This window comes from Macaca nemestrina, chromosome 3, assembly GCF_043159975.1.
Source record: "Macaca nemestrina isolate mMacNem1 chromosome 3, mMacNem.hap1, whole genome shotgun sequence".
Taxonomy (NCBI): Eukaryota; Metazoa; Chordata; class Mammalia; order Primates; family Cercopithecidae; genus Macaca; species Macaca nemestrina.
Genome location: NC_092127.1, coordinates 159,461,805 through 159,479,479, shown reverse-complemented (window position 1 = coordinate 159,479,479; position 17,675 = coordinate 159,461,805). Strand labels below are relative to the sequence as shown.

Here is a 17,675-nt window from a genome sequence, read left to right as displayed (position 1 = left end):
TTTGGACTAGGGATACTCAGCCTGTAGCAGTTCCTGTGACTATAACATCAATAAAATCACAGTACCATGATCTGTTTCTACTCTAAACACTTCTGACATCAGATGTGTCAGAGTTTTCTCTACACCAACAACCACTTCTCTGATTCTTTGGTCACCAACTGTGTCTCCAGTGATCAGTTAAATTCTGACACTAACTACCTGAAGTTAGCACAGACCCCACAAGTTAAGGGCTCAGTCTCACAAGACTGCCCCAAGACACCCACTGACCTGCTATAAATCAAGTTCCCACGACCTCCTCCTCAGGGTCAGTCATTTGCTAGAATGGCCCACAGAACTTAGAACACTCTTTACTTACATTTACTGGTTTATTATAAAGAATACCACTCAAGGCCGGGCGCAGTGGCTCACGCCTGTAATCCCAGGACTTTGGGAAGCCGAGGCAGGCGGATCACGAGCTTAGGAGATTGAGACCATCCTGGCTAGCATGGTGAAACCCTGTCTCTAATAAAAATACAAAAATTTAGCCAGGCGTGGTGGCGGGCGGCTGTCATCCCAGCTACTTGGGAGGCTGAGGCAGGAGAATGGTGTGAACTTGGGAGGCGGAGCTTGCAGTGAGCCGAGATTGCGCCACTGCACTCCAGCCTGGGTGACAGAGCAAGACTCCGTCTGAAAGAAAGAAAGAAGGAAAGAAGGAAAGAAGGAAAGAATACCTCTCAAGAATAGCCAAATGGAAGAGATGTGTAAGGCAAGGTATGGGATGGGGTTTTGGGGTGTTTGGAGCTTCCATGCCCTCTTTGGGCCTGCCATCCAGCAACACCTTGATAAGTTCATCCACCCAGGAGCTTCCTGAATCCCACCATTTAAGGGTTTTTATGAAGGTTCCAGTATGTGAGCATAATGGATTAAATCATTGGCCATTGGTAACTAATTCACCTTTCTCCCCTCGCAGGAGATAAGGGGTTGAGGAGTAGGGGGAAAATCCCAACCCTCTAATCACAAAGTTGTTTACTCTGGCAGCCAGCGCCAATCCTAAAGCTATAGGGCCCAAAAAGAGTCACCTCATTAGCATGAACTTAGGTACAGTTGGTAGGGGCTTATTCTGAGTAACAAAAGGTATTCCTAGTATTACCCAGTTCCCTCAGGAAATGCCAAGGGTTTTAGATGCTCTTGTGTCAAGACCAAATAGTTCTTATTATATCGTGATATCACGTCAGTTATTTCCATATGCCTTACAGTTTTACATACCTCTCAAATACTGTATGTGCTCATCCTTACTTTGAGTTATGGTAGGTTATTGACTTGCTGCTTGATCTTGTGAAATATGGCAATAAGCACTTAGTACTATATCATAATTATTAGTATAATTCCCTTTCAGCATAATTGAGTCTTTTGCCATCCCTTGTGTTCTAATTTATGCATTTGAGAACTTTATTCTGCAGTGTCCATAGGCTTCACCAAGCTGTGAGAGGGGTCTATGGCACAAAAAGTTGAAGAATCTCTGCTTCAGTCCCTGGGGTGTGCTTGTTAGAGAGCATGCCTGCATTCGTTCAGGATTGGTAGGAATGTGGGGTATGTAATTGAGATGCTGTCTCTCACCTAAGACTAATCCCATATAGTCAGCAGCACACAGTTTAACAAAACCTCAGTCGCTCTTGTGGGCATTGTAATATATACCCACCATAAAAAAGAAAGGGTTAAACTGCATTCTCTGTAGGCTTTGAAAAAATATACTAAGCAGTTCCCATCCGAAAATATTTAAAATAAAAATAGCCAGACACAAAGTCTTCAGCTGTCTAGAAAATATCTTATAATACAAAAGGAATTACTACCCGTGTTTCTGGTTTACTATTTTTACAGCATCTGTTTCTTCTGCAAATATTTGTTGTATGCCCACTATACTCAGGCATTGTATTGGAGATTTACAGATTTATGGTGGTTTTCTCTTCTAAGACCTATTTGAAATACGTCTTTCTCATTACTTAAAAACTTTGAAGTCATTAGGTCATTTTGCATTGCAATCATTTATACATTGAACAGACTTATTGAATACTTGCAGTATGCTGGACAGTGTACTCGGCACTTTGTCCTACATAAGTAGCAAAATAGATAGCAGTCCTACTCTCTGGGAGCTGACCTTTGAGTATTTAGGTATTTTGTGCTCTGAGGCTTAGAGGGCTGCCTTGATGTGCCATAAAAACTGCTTGACGCTCTTAAAAATTATGGGTGGCCATTAGTTTAGACCCAGCTCCTAACACACCAAACCAAAATGGAGTCACTCATGCTAAAAGTGATGTAATCAAACTGAAATGTTAAGAAAGCAGATGGATCCCAGGACAGACCAGTTTTTCCTGAAAACAGGAGATTCCAGTCTACCTGAGTCAGCGTAGCAAGGAAGTCCCTTCTGCTTTATTTAGCCCTTACAGAAAAGTAGCCTGAAGTAACCTAATGTTAACCAGTCAGCTTTTTCTATTCTGTTTCTTTGTTTTCATCTTCCAATACCTACTGTTCTGCCATTGCCTTTTGGGAGCTTTCATTCGATTTTGTAGAATGGAGTCTGCCCTGTTTTATGAATCGTGAATAAAATACAATTAGATCTATAAGTAAATTTGTTGTAATTGCGTCTTTTGATACCACTCACAGACCTTGTGTATTTTGTAAGGTAGTGGTTTTCCCACTCTGTTCCTGTGCGTGTTTATGATGTCCAGGGCTGGCAGAAGGAAGGAGAGGGGCATGTTCTGTGTCCTCAGCCCCATTTAATCAGAACATTCATACTCATATATTTGAAATTGCTGGAAAGTTGAGGGTGGGGTGAGATGGAGAGTTTTGTTGCCTACAGGGTGTTTGGAAATTTGGTCAAGGTTTGAACATGATTGGCATTATCTATTGCCTGCTGGTATGATAGAAATTATTTTTGTCATTTATTGTTCGTTCTGTACTGAAAGGTAGATGGAATAATAGCAAGCTTGTTGCTTCTAGGTACTGTTATTTTAATAAAGTTGGCAGTCAGGTTTGGTGGCTCACGCCTATAATCCCAGCACTTTGGGAGGCTGAGGTGGCAGGATCCCTTGAGCCCAGGTGTTTAAGACCAGCTTGGACACCATGGTGAAAACCCATCTCTACAAAAAACAAAAAAGCTAGCCAGGCATGGTGGCATGCACTGGCAATTCCAGCTACTTGGGAGGCTGAAATGGGATAATCGCTCAAGCCTGGGAGGTTGAGACTGTGGTGAGCTATGATTGTGCCCATTATACTCCATTATACTCCAGCCTGGGCAACAGATCAAGACCCTGTCTCCAAAAAAAAAAAAAAAAAAAGAGTTGGCCTTTCCTTACCTTACAAACATCAAGGTAACAGCTAGCATTTATTGGGAGCCATTATAGGCCAGGCTCTATGCTAAACTTTCACATTCAATATTTAATTTTATCCTCAAAATGACCCTCCAAGGTAGCTGGTAATGTCTCATTTTAATAGAAGAGGAGCCGAGTTCTTCGAGCTCAAGTGGCTTGCCCAAAGCAGCGCTTGCAGCTTATTTCAGCATTCCAAGCTACAGAGTTCCCCCTAGGTTCTGTCAGCATCACAGATTCGTGGCTTCAGCTGCCTAGCAGTTAGGGCTGACTTTCTCCTGATAGTTGTGACCAGCAGCGGGAGTTCATGTCTACCTTTTTAAAGGTTGTTCTGTTTTAGTTCCTGCTCCAGATCCCTGGCTCCCTCCGAATGGAATGTTTGTGATCTGGTAAGCAGTATTGGGCTCACTCTCATTTTTGTACTTACCTCCCTCCCTCAACCTGCACACACTAAACAGTTTTCTTAAACTGAAATGCAATTAGCAGTCCTGGCAGTTTATGCAGAGGTTGGGATACTCATCACACATTTACCAAAATGCTTTAGTATTGAGCAGAGTGCCTGATGGATCCTGATTATGCTTAAAAAAAAAAAAAAAAAAAGAAACTTTGTACTTTGTTTTTGTACAGTGTTTGCAGTTAATGAAATCTATGCCTTAATTACCTATCAGAAAAGAATGAGATGGTTCTAATACGGGTTCTAACGAAATATGCCCTTGATGATAAAAGTTAGTTGCAGAACACTATGATCCCACTTAAAAAAATTGGGAAAAGAAATTACCATTAAAGTATACACAAAGAACTACACAACAGAAAAACCAGATTGTTAACTGTAGATGTTTCCAGGGATAATGGGCAACTTTATGTTTTCCTGTTTTTCTGTTATGTGGATGTGTATTGAACTAATTTTTAGAAACCGAAGATAATTAAAGAGTGCATTCTGCAGCTGTGTTCAAAAAAGATAGATTATTGAAAAGAGGTGAAACGTGAATATTTGTTTTCCTTGGTTCTTGAGGTTGGCCCTTTTATGCCAAGGCAGGATGCCTCAGCAGCAACTTAACGAGCCCAGAGAAAGGGTCTGACCTGGCTCCCTGGCAGGGAGCTGGAGGGAGAAAGCAAAGTGTTCTCCTTGCATCTCCCCCGCCTTTCTGTTCAGCAGTAACTGTCTTGCAGCTTCTTGTTTATGAAATGATTGACCTTTCTGTTGAGCCTAACAACACCTCTACCGGTGCTGGTTTGGATTGGAGACCCCAGGATGCAGAAAAAGGGTGTATGTAAGAGGAGGGTGCTCCAGAGATGTAAATGTGTGCTTTGTTTTCCTCTTAAAGCAAGAGGATAGGGAAGGGAAGAATGCAAGAGCAAAGCTTAACATTTTTCAGTAGTTGCACCAGTTCTGATAAGCTGATCTCACTTGTTGTGGTTTAAATACAGAGTAAGATTGTAAGGTGCTGGCTGTCTGGGGCTAGTTCTGCCTGGATCTTGGGTATTGCACATTATGTGAGAATTAAGGTTATGATTTGATTTGAAAGACTAGGCTTTTTGCAGCTTCAGTAGCAAGTGTTCAGCGATGTTTTGCTTCCCTGGTGTTTAGTCTGGGTGTGCTTGTGATCCCCAGCCTGGCTTCTGAGATAGCAGTGCAGCCTCCTGGGGGACATCTCTGTTTCTTGTGGCTTCTGGCCTGAGCCCCGTACAGAGAACTTTTCTTTTCTCCTTAGTTCCTCTGAGGGAGGAAAGCCTTATCTTTTACCTTAGAAATGAAGTCCTGCCCTCAGAGATCTGGTTAAACCCAAAAGATTCCTTTGCTATGTTTTTCATTGAGGCGGATTCTGTTTATAGGTAAGCAAAGCTGGCTGTGAACCCCAGAGAGCCGGCAAGGCCATGTGACGTCTCAGCGGCCCCACTCACTGGGGAGTGACTCCAGTCCCACTGCAGCCATGCCAGGGGACTGACATGGAGAAGACATGATGCCATGGTAGAAAACTGCGTTTCCAGAGAAGCACAATCACCTCTGAGTGACATATTAGACCCGTGTGTGAGGCGTTGTGTAGATACTTTGCAAATCACCCGTGTTTTTTGGTCCTATTTTTTTGTCCACTTGTATTGTATGTGATTACAGCCCTTTCTCATTTTACACAGCAGGGAGCAGAGAGGGCATGGGAATAAGGTGCAAGCATTCAAACATAAATTGCAGTTTGGCTCTGGTTGTTAAAAATTTTTGATATGAGCTAAATTTTTATTAAATCTCCTTTTTTATGGAGAAAAAAATAGAATCAATTTGGAATCCCAGGAGGCTTTGGTGACTTTTTTTTTTTTTTTTAAATGTATTCATTTCATTAGAGAATTAGGTAAACCTTACATTACACAGGCAAGGCCAAAATAATTTTGCATAGTTAAAGTGTGTTCAAGAAACCAGTCACCATTTAACCAGATTAGACTTCAACAAGGAGATGATTACCTCCAAATAACCTTCATTTAGGAAGATGACATTCCTCCAATATGTGGGACAGTAGATGCATTTTCTTCTCCCTGCCACAGAGGAAGAAATTTTCCCTCTTGAGGGACCAACACTATTTCTTCCTTTTTTTTTGAGATGGAGTCTTGCTCTGTCACCCAGGCTGGAGTGCAGTGGCGCAATCTTGGCTTACTGCAACCTCTGCCTCCTGGATTCAAGCGATTCTCCTGCCTCAGCCTCCTAAGTAGCTGGGACTACAGGCACCCGCCACCACGCCCGGCTAATTTTTTTTGTATTTTTAGTAGAGATGGGGTTTCACCATGTTAGCCAGGATGGGCTCAATCTTCTGACCTTGTGATCCGCCCACCTCGGCCTCCCAAAGTGCTGGGATTATAGGTGCAAGCCACCGTGCCCGGCCCAACACTGTTTCTTTTTTGCTGCTCTTTTCCCCTCTCCTTTCTTTGGTTTCCCCTTTCCATGAAGCTTCTTTAGTCATCTTTGCTCATCCTTAAGATCCTGATGCTCCTCTCTGTAGAATCCAAGAAACCAGAGTGTCCCCATGAGTGCCGGTAAGTGTTGTCATCTGGATACGCAGTCATAAGTCTGCTTCTTCTTGGCCAAGGGTGGTTCACTAAACGGTGTCACCACTTTCATAGACTTGAAATCAGTAGGCCTGGTGACTTCACCAAATAGCCGAGCACTGAGACAAGACATGCGCAAGGCATATTCTGAAAGAGAAATTTCTTGAGTGACAAGGAGCTGGAGTCCCTGGTGTTGACTTTCTTCACCCACACCTTGTGACTGGTTTTATTTTAAGAAGGGCAGGGTTTGGTAAATGTTTGGTATCCTATTTGCTTTTATTTTTTATTTTTTAATTTAATTTAATTTATTTATTAATTATTATTAATTTTTGAGACGGAGTCTTGCTCTGTCACCCAGGCTGGAGTGCAGTGGTGAGATCTCAACTCACTGCAACCTTTGCCTTGTGGGTTCAAGTGATTTTCCTCTCTCAGCCTCTCAAGTAGCTGGGACTACAGGTGCCTGCCGCCATACTTGGCTAATTTTTGTATTTTTAGTAGAGACAGGGTTTCACCTTGTTGGTCAGGCTGGTCTCGAACTCCTGACCTCAGGTCATCCTCCACCCACCTCAGCCTCCCAAAGTGCTGGGATTACAGGTGCGAGCCACCGCTCCCTACCCCTATCTGCTTTTAATGACTTATGTGAAATGCACCCTGTTCTGCGATTTTTGCGTTTCTCTACCCTCTTAACCTCCTTAGTACTTCTGTAGCACTTGTTTTCCCCTTTGCTTGTTTAGTCATTTATGCGCTTCTTTATTCCCTCTGTCTAGACAGATTCAGTCTTTTTTGTCTCTACCAGTTTATTCATCTCTGCTGTAAGCATGGTAGGGATCTGTGCAGTTTGGCTGCCCTTCGTGCTGTTCACAGTTTGCCAAGGGCCTCCATAATGAAATGGATCAGGGTAGGATGGTGCTGTGGGTGGCATGTGGAGGAGGCCTTCCTATGAAGCACTGCCTTCCCTGGGACATGACAAAGGACAGGTGATGAAGCCAGGCCTCTGGACTCTGGCTGCCCATTAGAACAGCCAGGGTGGGGCACTTTGAAAACTGAGTGAGTGAGGGCCCCACCTCCAAACGGGCTGCTTCATTGTGGTGGGTGGACCTGGACATCAGGGTTTGAAAATCCTGGCCATCCTCATGGGCAGCCGCATTTGAGTTGAGGATCAGTGCTTTCAGTGAAGGGGCTGGACTTCGAGGACTTTTGTTCTCATCCAGATTGAATATTCAGTGATTCCATGAAGCCTATCTATGTTTATGCTGGCCACCCAACGTTTTAAGTTTTAAAAGCTATTTTAGAAAACCTACAAAATAATTTTGTATCCTTACAGCACGATCTTCCTTTTTCTTTCTCACCTCCTTCCACCCTCTTTTAGCTCCTACAGCCATTCGATTACTTCTTTTGTGGTTTCATAGTTTTAAGTGTTTGTGGAAAGGTGTTGGTCAGTCAGAAGGTTGTAGTGAACCTTTTACACAATCATTTTGGAGCATAAACTGTGTTTTGTGTTTGACTATCTCTGTGGGGTTTAAAAGCTACTAACAGCTTATCCAATTTGCCATTTCAGAACTAGGGAAGCTGAATAATGCTACTTCTGTTTTACATGGGATGAAAGATCAAGACCCAAAGGACAGAAAGATAAGGCAGAGGGGATGAAAGAGGGGCCCCTGTGTCAGGGGCTAACAGTCATTAGCACTTCACCTCTGCCCAGATGCCTCCTCAGCCAGCTAACAGGGACACCTGATCTCTCCTTGGGAAGATGTAACACATTAATCTGACCTGTTGTCTAATTGCAAGCATGAAGCAGGCCTTGAGGCATTAGATCACCACAGTGTGAAGCAAAAGAGACAAGACAGACCTCTGCACAGGAGCGGCCTTCTGTGCCTTCTCCCATGTTTGTGTTCTGGCACCTGTCACCTTATATTGGAAATCACATACGTGTGAGCCTCCTGAAGTCAGAGGGAATCATGTCTTACTCATTGTCAGAGGCATATTCAAATCTTCATGATTGAACCTAGTCCTGTCAGGCTGAACTGCTGCATAATATGAATGTTTACCTGTGTCCTATCTAGATAGCGTCTGATGGTATTTTCTGTTTAAATGATTTAAGTAATAGGCACTCATATTTTCTCAAGCGTTTTGCATGAAATTTAAGGCATGTAAGATAGAGTGAGGAAATACTTGGTTTAATTTCGTTTTTACCCCCTTCCTTTTTACCTTATGACCAACAAATACAAATAACTACTTGTCAGTAAAAACAAACCTCAAATCTGTTCCTTCTGGAAAATGATTTCATAGCATATTTTTTGTTTGAAGTGCTCATTTGAACTCCTTACAATGAGAAAACATTTCATTTAAGGGAAAAAACAAAACGTGTCCGGCCATATTTTTGAAGTCTTAGAATGTATTACTATCAAATAATGGGAAAAATGCTAGAATTTTCAATACACAGTGCCTCAGATTTATTTAATATTTGTTTCTTACTAGTTGACGAAAAACGAAACAGCAAATGTAAAGTAAAATTACTTTTTATTCTAAATACTCTTTCAGGAGCTCTTTCCTAAATCCTTGTGAATAAAATTACACTTGTAGTGTATTTATAATCCTTTATAATCCCTAAATCCTTAAAAAGCAAGTTGACCCAAATGTTTAAATAAGGACTTTATTTATGAACTGAATATTTCTGATTCTCTTGGGATGTCATTATCTGGCTACATATGAAACAGTATTCACTTATGCATGCTTCAGAAACTTCATATATTACTGTGCATTTGTTAGTATGTGAACAAAGAAACTTGTTTTGGTTGTGAGCAAAATGCAGATTTGTTCTCAAAATTGAGTTTTAGTATAAACTCAAATAGGTCGGCAGAAGAAGAGTTTAATTTTTATGTATCTAAATAAGGTCTCTTTCTTCATTAAAAGAAAATTAAAACCAAGCCCCACACCCTTATTGAATCTGTCCCAATAAGATGCTTTTTGGGTTCTTGTTTGTGCAATAGTTGGTTATGATTTACTTTGTCTGCAAATGTCTGCAAACAGAAATGACGTAGATACTGTTGCTCCGACAAAACTAAAAAAAGATTTTCACTAAAAGTACCCAGATCATATCAGTGGGAATAAATCCACTGGCCTCGGTGTATTTGCCCTACAAGGATCTGTGTTTTTGCAGTAAATATTGTAATTGGAAGTATATGTTCTTGTAGACTAAAGTTTTACTTGAGGACATTTTTCAGTTAGGCATGTTTATTTTGGGGGTTTAGTATTGTCTTTCCCCTTATTTATTTTTACTTATCTGTATGAGCAGAAGCTACAGCCAGCTCTCTCAGCCCTTAGCCTATTCTAAATTGCTGACTCCTTTTCTTGAAGATGGAGTGTCCCCTTTCTGGGCGTCTCTAACCTCATCCTTGCCTCCCCCCGCAGGCCTTTTCTGCCTGCGATTCCTCAGTTTCTCTACACCTGAAATGTTGGGGTATCCCAGGGACCTGTCTTGGCTCCCTTCCTTTACTTTCCCTCCCAGATGTGAGCTGCTCATGTCCAGTCTAGAGCCCCTGTCTTGGACTCTAGGCCCACTTACCCAGCTAGATGCCTTTACTTTCGAGTCTTCCTGGTCTTACTCAGCGTAGACAAAAGCAGAACTCATTGCACTGTCTCCCCAAACCTTCTCCACTCTGCACTCCCTCTGTGAGCTAGTGGCACAGCCATCCGCATAGAAACCCAAGCCCGAGCCCTGGCACCATGCGCCGTCTTCAGTGTCCTCAGCCCCCCAGCCAGGGCACCACCAAATCCTGTTGGTCCTGTCTTCCAGAATCCTTCATTCAGCCTTTCTCTCAGCCTTCAGGGCTTAGTTCTCAGTTCAGGCTCTCAACATGCCCCATCTCAATTACTGTAAACCTCTTCCTCTGGGCAGGGACTCACTTACATTCATCTCACATTTTTGAATCCCTGGCTCTGGCGTCTAGAGATGCCTAGAAAAATGTATAGAAATCAAATGAAGTAAATGACTCAAGTCCTCCTTGCAAATAGGTGAGTCTAGGACGGAGTTATAAAGATAAAGAATTTAGGATTTTATCACAAGTGGACATTATGCCTTCATTTTTTTAGAAAATAGTGCCCCAGAGGCCGGGCGCGGTGGCTCAAGCCTGTAATCCCACCACTTTAGGAGGCCAAGGCTGGTGAATCACCTGAGGGCAGGAGTTCAAGACCAGCCTGACCAACATGGAGAAACCCCATCTCTACTGAAAAAATACAAAATTAGCCGAGTGTGGTGGCACATGCCTATAATCCCAGCTACTCGGGAGGCCGAGGCAGGAGAATTGCTTGAACCTGGGGTGCAGAGGTTGCAGTGAGCCGAGATTGCGCCATTGCACTCCAGCCTGGGCAACAAAAGCGAAACTCCGTCTCAAAAAAAGAAAGAGGAAAAGAAAACAGTGCTCCAGGTCCGTTCTGGTAGAGGGTTTTATAAACTTACACACAGGTAGAACCCGTTTTTTCTTTAGTCTCTTAGTATACTTGACTAACTTAAAGTAATGTTTAAATGGCATTAGGTTTTTTTAATTATTTGCAATTTGTTGTTGAAACTATATTTGGCAGTATGCCCTTTGCCTTCAAATGTTCTGAAATTGTTAGTCTTCTGATCAGGATTCCAATGATTTTTGTTTTTAGACCTCAGTTATCTCCTTTATATCTGTATTACGCATAACTTCTTGGTGCTTGTGAATGACAGGGCACACCTTACCCTGAGCGTGAGAACCTTGAGCTCAATTATGCCTGAATACTAAAACTTACCAGAGCAAGGAGAGAGAGACTTTGGTCTTTGACTAAAGTATGTCTTTTTAAGATTGTGAGAAAAGGATAGGAGAGATTGGTCCTTGGAAAAACTATCACAGCCTCTATCGTGACCAAGTTATGATGTATTCTTCAGTTTCTTCTGACCCTGGGAATCCAGGGAACAGTCAAGTGATCTACTTTGTATCGTCTTTTTGTTTGTACCATTTCCTACTGAGTCACCAGTAAATTATGTGACTTCACACATTTTCTCTACCTTTTGATATATAATGAAAGACGTCACTGCTCACTTCAGATGCAGCGGAAGACGCAGCATGTAGAAATGTCAGGTATTTTCATAAGCCTCAGAGGACTGAATGAGGTTTGAATTTTCTGTTCAGAGTGGGGTTAGTAATTGGGAAGAGTCACACGACTTGTTAAAATAATTTTATATACTTGCTTAGAAGAGTGGCAGGGTTCTTGTATAAATTGATTATTTTTGTTTGACAAATGTTCTTTACAGAAATCACTTTTACCAGGAAAATCTTATAAATTCTTTTTTGGAGAGTCACTATGGCTTTGTTGTTGTTGTTGTTTTTGTTTTGTTTTGAGACAGGGTCTGTCACCCAGGCTGGAGTGCAGTGGTACCTTCTTGGCTCACTGCAGCCTCCATCTCCTGGGCTCCAGCAATCCTCCTGCCTCAGCCTCCTGAGTAGCAGGGACTGCAGGCGCACACCACCTTGGCTGACTCATTTTTGTATTTTGTGTGGAGACGAGGTCTCGCCATTTTGCCCAGGCTGGTCTTGAACTCCTGAGCTCAAGTGATCCGCCTGCCTTGGCCTCCCAAGGTGCTGGGATTTACAGGCGTGCACTAACATGCCCAGTCTAACTGTGGCTAAGTTTTTACCAGGCTTCTGTTGTGAACCATTGGCAAAGATGTGAATGAAACCTAGACTTCCTATTTTCTCTTCTCTCTGTCCTGTCTTCTTTTTATAATTGACCAACAGTTTTTAGGCCTCTGCATGATGTATAATTATTTGGCAGTATAAAAGTGGGCTATAACCAAGCGAGTGCTAAGTGCAGACAGATGCTTGACCTGTTGAAATTTTGGCTATTTTTTTTTGAGACAGAGTCTCACGCTGTCACCCAGGCTGGAGTCCAATGGCGCAATCTCGGCTCACTGCAACCTCCACCTCCCAGGTTCAAGCAGTTCTCCTGCTGAGGCCTCCCAAGCAGCTAGGATTACAGGCACCCACCCCCACGCCCAGCTAAACACGCCCAGCTAATTTTTTGTATTTTTAGTAGAGATGGGGTTTCACAATGTTGGCCAGGCTGGTCTCAAACTCGTGACCTCGTGATCTGCCTGCCTTGGCCTCCCAAAGTGCTGGGATTACAGGTGTGAGCCACCACGGCTGGCTGAAATTTTGGCTTTTAAAATCATTTAGATCTCATCAGGAATCAATTATTTAAAATATAAAACTTTCCTAAAGATTTTTGACTCTTTGTAGATAAAATACCTTGAAAGGATAGATCATAATCTTTATGGCAGAGAGATCTTTAAGGTGTATTTGATATGAAATCACAAAGAGAAAAATCTTTCGAGTCATTGGGTTTGGTAATTATGTCATGAACACTGAATACAAGGATACTCTTAAAATTTAAAACCACCTCCTTTACTGTATGTGTTGACCTTTGACCTGAATTGGAAAGGGGATTTTTAACATTTCTCTATAATGTTGTTAAAAAGACATTGGGCCTGTGGGTATTGGGCCTTAAATTGAATTTTCCTTACATAGAAAAATGGAAAAAATTGGTTTAGGTGTTAGGTCGTAACAAAAAGTAGGCCCTTTTGAAGATTAAATTTATGACTGCCTTAGCCTTGTTTAACTCCATGCCTGGCCACAAATATTAGTGTTGTGGCTGTCCATCATCTGAGCAGTTGCACAGCTGTTCATTCACTGCCATGCGGATTCATCTTTATGTCTAATGCTGCTTTGAAGAACCTTCTCAGAGGTTAATAATGAGAGGATGTAGCAGTAGGGACAACACCATGGCAGATGAGATCTTTTAGTAGATTCTTTTAATCATGATTTTAAACATTAGAAACCAAAAGCTTTATAGTCTCCTTGTGAAGAAGCCCTGGTGAGCATATTTGCTGTGATAATATTAGTCATGAGTTGCTTACTCCTTGATTAAAACCTCCTAGGTTTGTTGACATACTAGTCACTATTCACCTGCTAGGAAATATAGGACTGAGTTGTCATGGAAGGAAATAATGGTGCTGGGATTTGAATAAATAATTTATGGATAATTGCAGAGCCTTTGTCGTCTTCATCCCACCATTTATTAAAGAAGACTTTCCAAAGTATACTGCCATGAGATCTAGAATAATTGAGTCATGTTTTGTGAACCACGTTGGAGACAGACTTCTCTGGGAGGCCACAGCTTCTCCAGAGGGGACCTTTAACTTTGGAGTGGGACCAACCTGGGCTTGAATCCAGGGCCTGCTAGGTTGGGCTGTTTGTGTCCCGGGGCTGGTGGTTGAACCTTGCAGGATGCTGTGGGCATGTAAATCCTCTAGCGCAGCCCTTGGCCTGTAAGAGGTACTTCGTAAGTGTCCCCCTTCTCTTCTCTGTGCAAGCTGTGTGTTCACCTCCCATGGGAAGACATTCCTAGTCCCCTGCTGTGGGCTCCTCCTCCAGTGCTCCGTGGTGGAGTAGCCAGCAGTGCGCCCCGAGAGAGCATGGTGCATTCATTCCGTGAGTGCCAGCCACACTGCATGTTCCAAATAACACTCCTCCCTCTCCCGGCAGGTGCCTGAGATCATCAGCTCCATCCGTCAGGCGGGGAAGATCGCCCGGCAGGAGGAGCTGCACTGCCCTTCTGAGTTCGATGACACATTTTCCAAGAAGTTCGAGGTGCTCTTCTGCGGCCGCGTGACAGTGGCGCACAAGAAGGCTCCGCCGGCCTTGATTGACGAGTGCATCGAGAAGTTCAATCACGTCAGCGGCAGCCTGGGGTCCGAGAGCCCCCGCCCCGCCCCGCCCCATGCCGCGCCCACAGGGAGCCAGGAGCCTGGGCGCAGGCCCATGCGCAAGTCTTTCTCCCAGCCCGGCCTGCGCTCTCTGGCCTTTAGGAAGGAGCTGCAGGATGGGGGTCTCCGAAGCAGCAGCTTCTTCAGCTCCTTCGAGGAGAGCGACATTGAGAACCACCTCATTAGCGGACACAATATTGTGCAGCCCACAGATATCGAGGAAAATCGAACTATGCTCTTCACGGTAAAATATCACCCAGCTGGTGCACAGCCCCAGCGTGCCATACGCGTTCAAGAGAAAATCTCCTTTACGGAGTGAAGATTCTTAGTCAGTTGCTTTTGATTTATGTGTGAATCCATATATTTTCATGCTGAACAATTCTCTTCTTAGGATAAGATCCTTCCTTTAGCCATAAGCCTTTACAGTCATCAGGGAGAAACAGAGATCCATCTCGTGCCCATGTGTCATTTTTATCTCACCTCGTAATTATAAAGACACCTTTTCAGTGTGGAAAGAACAGTGAAAACGTGTAAATAAAGCCAGCAGAGAGATTTTAAAAATAAATATGAATTTCAGAGGATATATTTCAACAGAATCTTTTAGTTGGAAAGCACCCTTTCTACTATTAATATTTTTATTTATGAAACATTTACCCTTTGCTAATCAGGATGAGTGGCTTTGTGAGTGACATTATATTTGAAATTTATACCCAAAATGAAATGTTAATTTAGCCAATTGCTTGCTTTTTTTTTTTTTTTTTTTTAAAATAAGAAAAAAAGTTACATTGACAGCCAAATGCTAGAAAAGGACTGGATGGGGGTGGCGGTGGCTGTCCCAGGCGGGTGGGGTTCCTGGTTCCATGCTGACCTGGGCTCTTCTGAGTGGGTGTGCCCTCCCTGGGAGTCCCCCCGGTCTGAATGGATGAGGTGTGGAGCTGTCCCAGCAGTGAGCCCGTCTCTGACAATGGAGGAGCTAGTTTTTTCCTTGGCCTCCTCTTTGGCTTAATGCTGACTGACATTCTGTAGAGAACAAAATTACCTTAAATATAAAGTCCCCTTTTTGTGTCTAATTCAGGACACAAGTGAGATGGCCAGGGGGTAAAAAACCGGCTACCTAGGTTAGTGGAGTGTGGATGTGTGCAGGTGTAAAACCAAGGGGGTGCACCCAAGGGTAAATAGGGCTAAGTTTTCATCTTTTGACCATTAATGTAGTGTACTGAAAAGAGTCGTCAGATTTGTGCTTTAATTTGTGATCTGTGTGTTTTAAAAAAACTTCCTTGGTGACATTGAGAAAGCTGCCTCCTGCATTTATTTATAAGTACTAACTGACTGCTGTGCTAACGTCCCTTGCCACATGCTGGAAATGCAACCGTGAACAAGACAAGTATGGTCTCTGCCCACATGGAATTTAGATTCCAGTAAAGGAGACAGGCAACTGAGTGCACAAATAATTATCTGATTATAATTGTGGTAAATGCTGTGGAGGAGGAGAGGTACAGGATGCCTGAGAGCATTTCCCAGGGTAATCGGGAAAGGCTTCTTTGAGAAAGTGATTTTCACCTAACATAAGGTTTCCTTGTGGCCACCTGGGAAGGTCTTCTGGGCTCACAGAGCAACAGATGAGAAGGTCCTAAAGGCAGGGATGGCGCCTGGTGCCTGGAGAATCCCGGAGGCCTGAGTGCCCCCTTTGCTTAGCATTCTTCCCTCAGTTGTTGCGGTCTTACCTCCTCTTGCTTCCTCTAGGTCTCTGCTGAAATGTTGACATGGAGGAATAATTGTATCAGTAAGGCCAGTAGCAACCTCACTTCCAGGTTTTTTGCTTTATTTTTCTCCATAGCACTTTTACCATTTGATACAATTACAAATAAACAAGTAAAACATTTTATGTCCCACATGCCCCCAAGAAGATAGGCTTCAAGAGGGCATGGATTTTCATGTCTCTGTTCACTGTTGTTGTTGCTAGTGCCTAGAGCACAGCTGTGCTCTGTAGACACCTGTTGGGTGAGAAATAAGTCCGGATGGCTGCACTGAAAACAAGGAAGGATGGTGCGTAGAGATGGGGCTGGGGCTGGAGGCAGCCCCACGAAAGTTATGTTCGTTAGGCACAACTTTATGGGTCTCCGTCAGGGTTTGGTTTTTATCCTGAAAGGAGTGGGCAGTCACTGCATGCTTTAAAACACAGTGTGAAATATCTTTGGCTACAGAGCCAGGATACTTGGGGGAGGGCAAGAGTAGGGTGGGGAGGGGAGTGAAGCTGTTGTGGTAGTCCAGGTGAGAGATAGTAGGGTTGTGAAGTGCAGTGGGAGTGGAAGGGACAGACATGCAGAAAGTCAAATTAATGGGATGTATAATCCTTTGGATCCTATGGGGAAGGAGAGGGATCTCAGGAGCCCCACCCAACTTTAGATTCTGACTTGCTCTTTACAACCCAGCCACAGCCAAATAATCATGTCTTGGAGCCTCTCACCTTATGAGATTTTCAAAGGTTATTTTTAAAAACAAGTAAGGACTATCTTCACTATGTAGGTAAAGATAGTGACTTGTAAAGAGGCTAAACATACTCCAAATAGGTATTTATTGGTTGTTTACAAATAAGGAGGATATTGTGTTGGCTCCTACTCTAGAGAGAGACACAGTCTAATTTAGAAAGATGTTGCATGTTAAAAATGAATTAGTTTTTCATCATCCTTGGTCTCCATGGAAGGATGAGAGTAAAAGGCTACCTGCCACTCTCTACTGGCTGAAATACAGTTCAGAAACAGTAAGTGTGCAAAAACAATTCAGAGTGCAAAGTCCATGCCCCAAACAGAATGCACGTTTCTTGGGCTCCCTCACTGAGAATATAATTCCCTTTGACTTACACCCCAGTTTCTAACAAGCTTGTGTATCTGGTTTGTCTTTAACATCAAAACATAGAGTGTTTAGAGGAGGAGATGGATCTGGGGGTTAGAGTGGCAGCATCAGGATGTGACCACTGACTTATTGGTCCTGAGGATAAACTAGAGCTATAGAAACCAACATACACCGAAACCCGAGAAGCTTAGCGCTTCGGAGACATGGAGTCTAAAAGGCAGGCTTTCATAGCTTGCAGGGGCATGTGCACACACAGTAGGATGAGTATTGCAACACAGCAGTCTCCTAAAATGCGTGTCTATTAGCATGTCCCAAGGCAGTAAGAGGATTGTAATTGATGCTCATACTCTAACTTGAAAAGGTCCGGTCACTAGTGTATGTGAATGCCTCCCATGTAATATGTACTATACAAATGGTAGATTATTTTAACAACAATTTAAAAAGACTTGTCAGTAAAAATCATTTCCAAAGTATCTTGGAAGCTTTCAAAGAGTAGATTCTGTTTTCTGGAAGGTTCACTTATGTGAAGACCTCAGTTTTTAGGGGATGTGTGGATCTTGAGGCCTGTTGCTAACTTTTGGATATCCGGTTCTTTCATCTCAAGGAAGACTGCTGTCTTATGTAGGTGAAGGCACTAACAGATGTCCAGTGTGACCTGA

General features: G+C 43.1%; 1 protein-coding gene across 6 annotated transcripts in view; it reads left to right on the top strand.

Annotated features, from left to right (window-relative positions):
- The window catches only part of LOC105487750 (TBC1 domain family member 1), a 248,177-nt gene that overhangs the window by 110,094 nt on the left and 120,408 nt on the right, over nt 1–17,675 (top strand). For all 6 annotated transcript variants that reach the window (XM_011751393.3, XM_071093743.1, XM_011751392.2 and 3 more), the window contains one exon: nt 13,943–14,407. In XM_011751393.3, the coding sequence (XP_011749695.1) occupies nt 13,943–14,407 (465 nt within the window). The remainder of the gene's footprint in view (nt 1–13,942; nt 14,408–17,675) is intronic.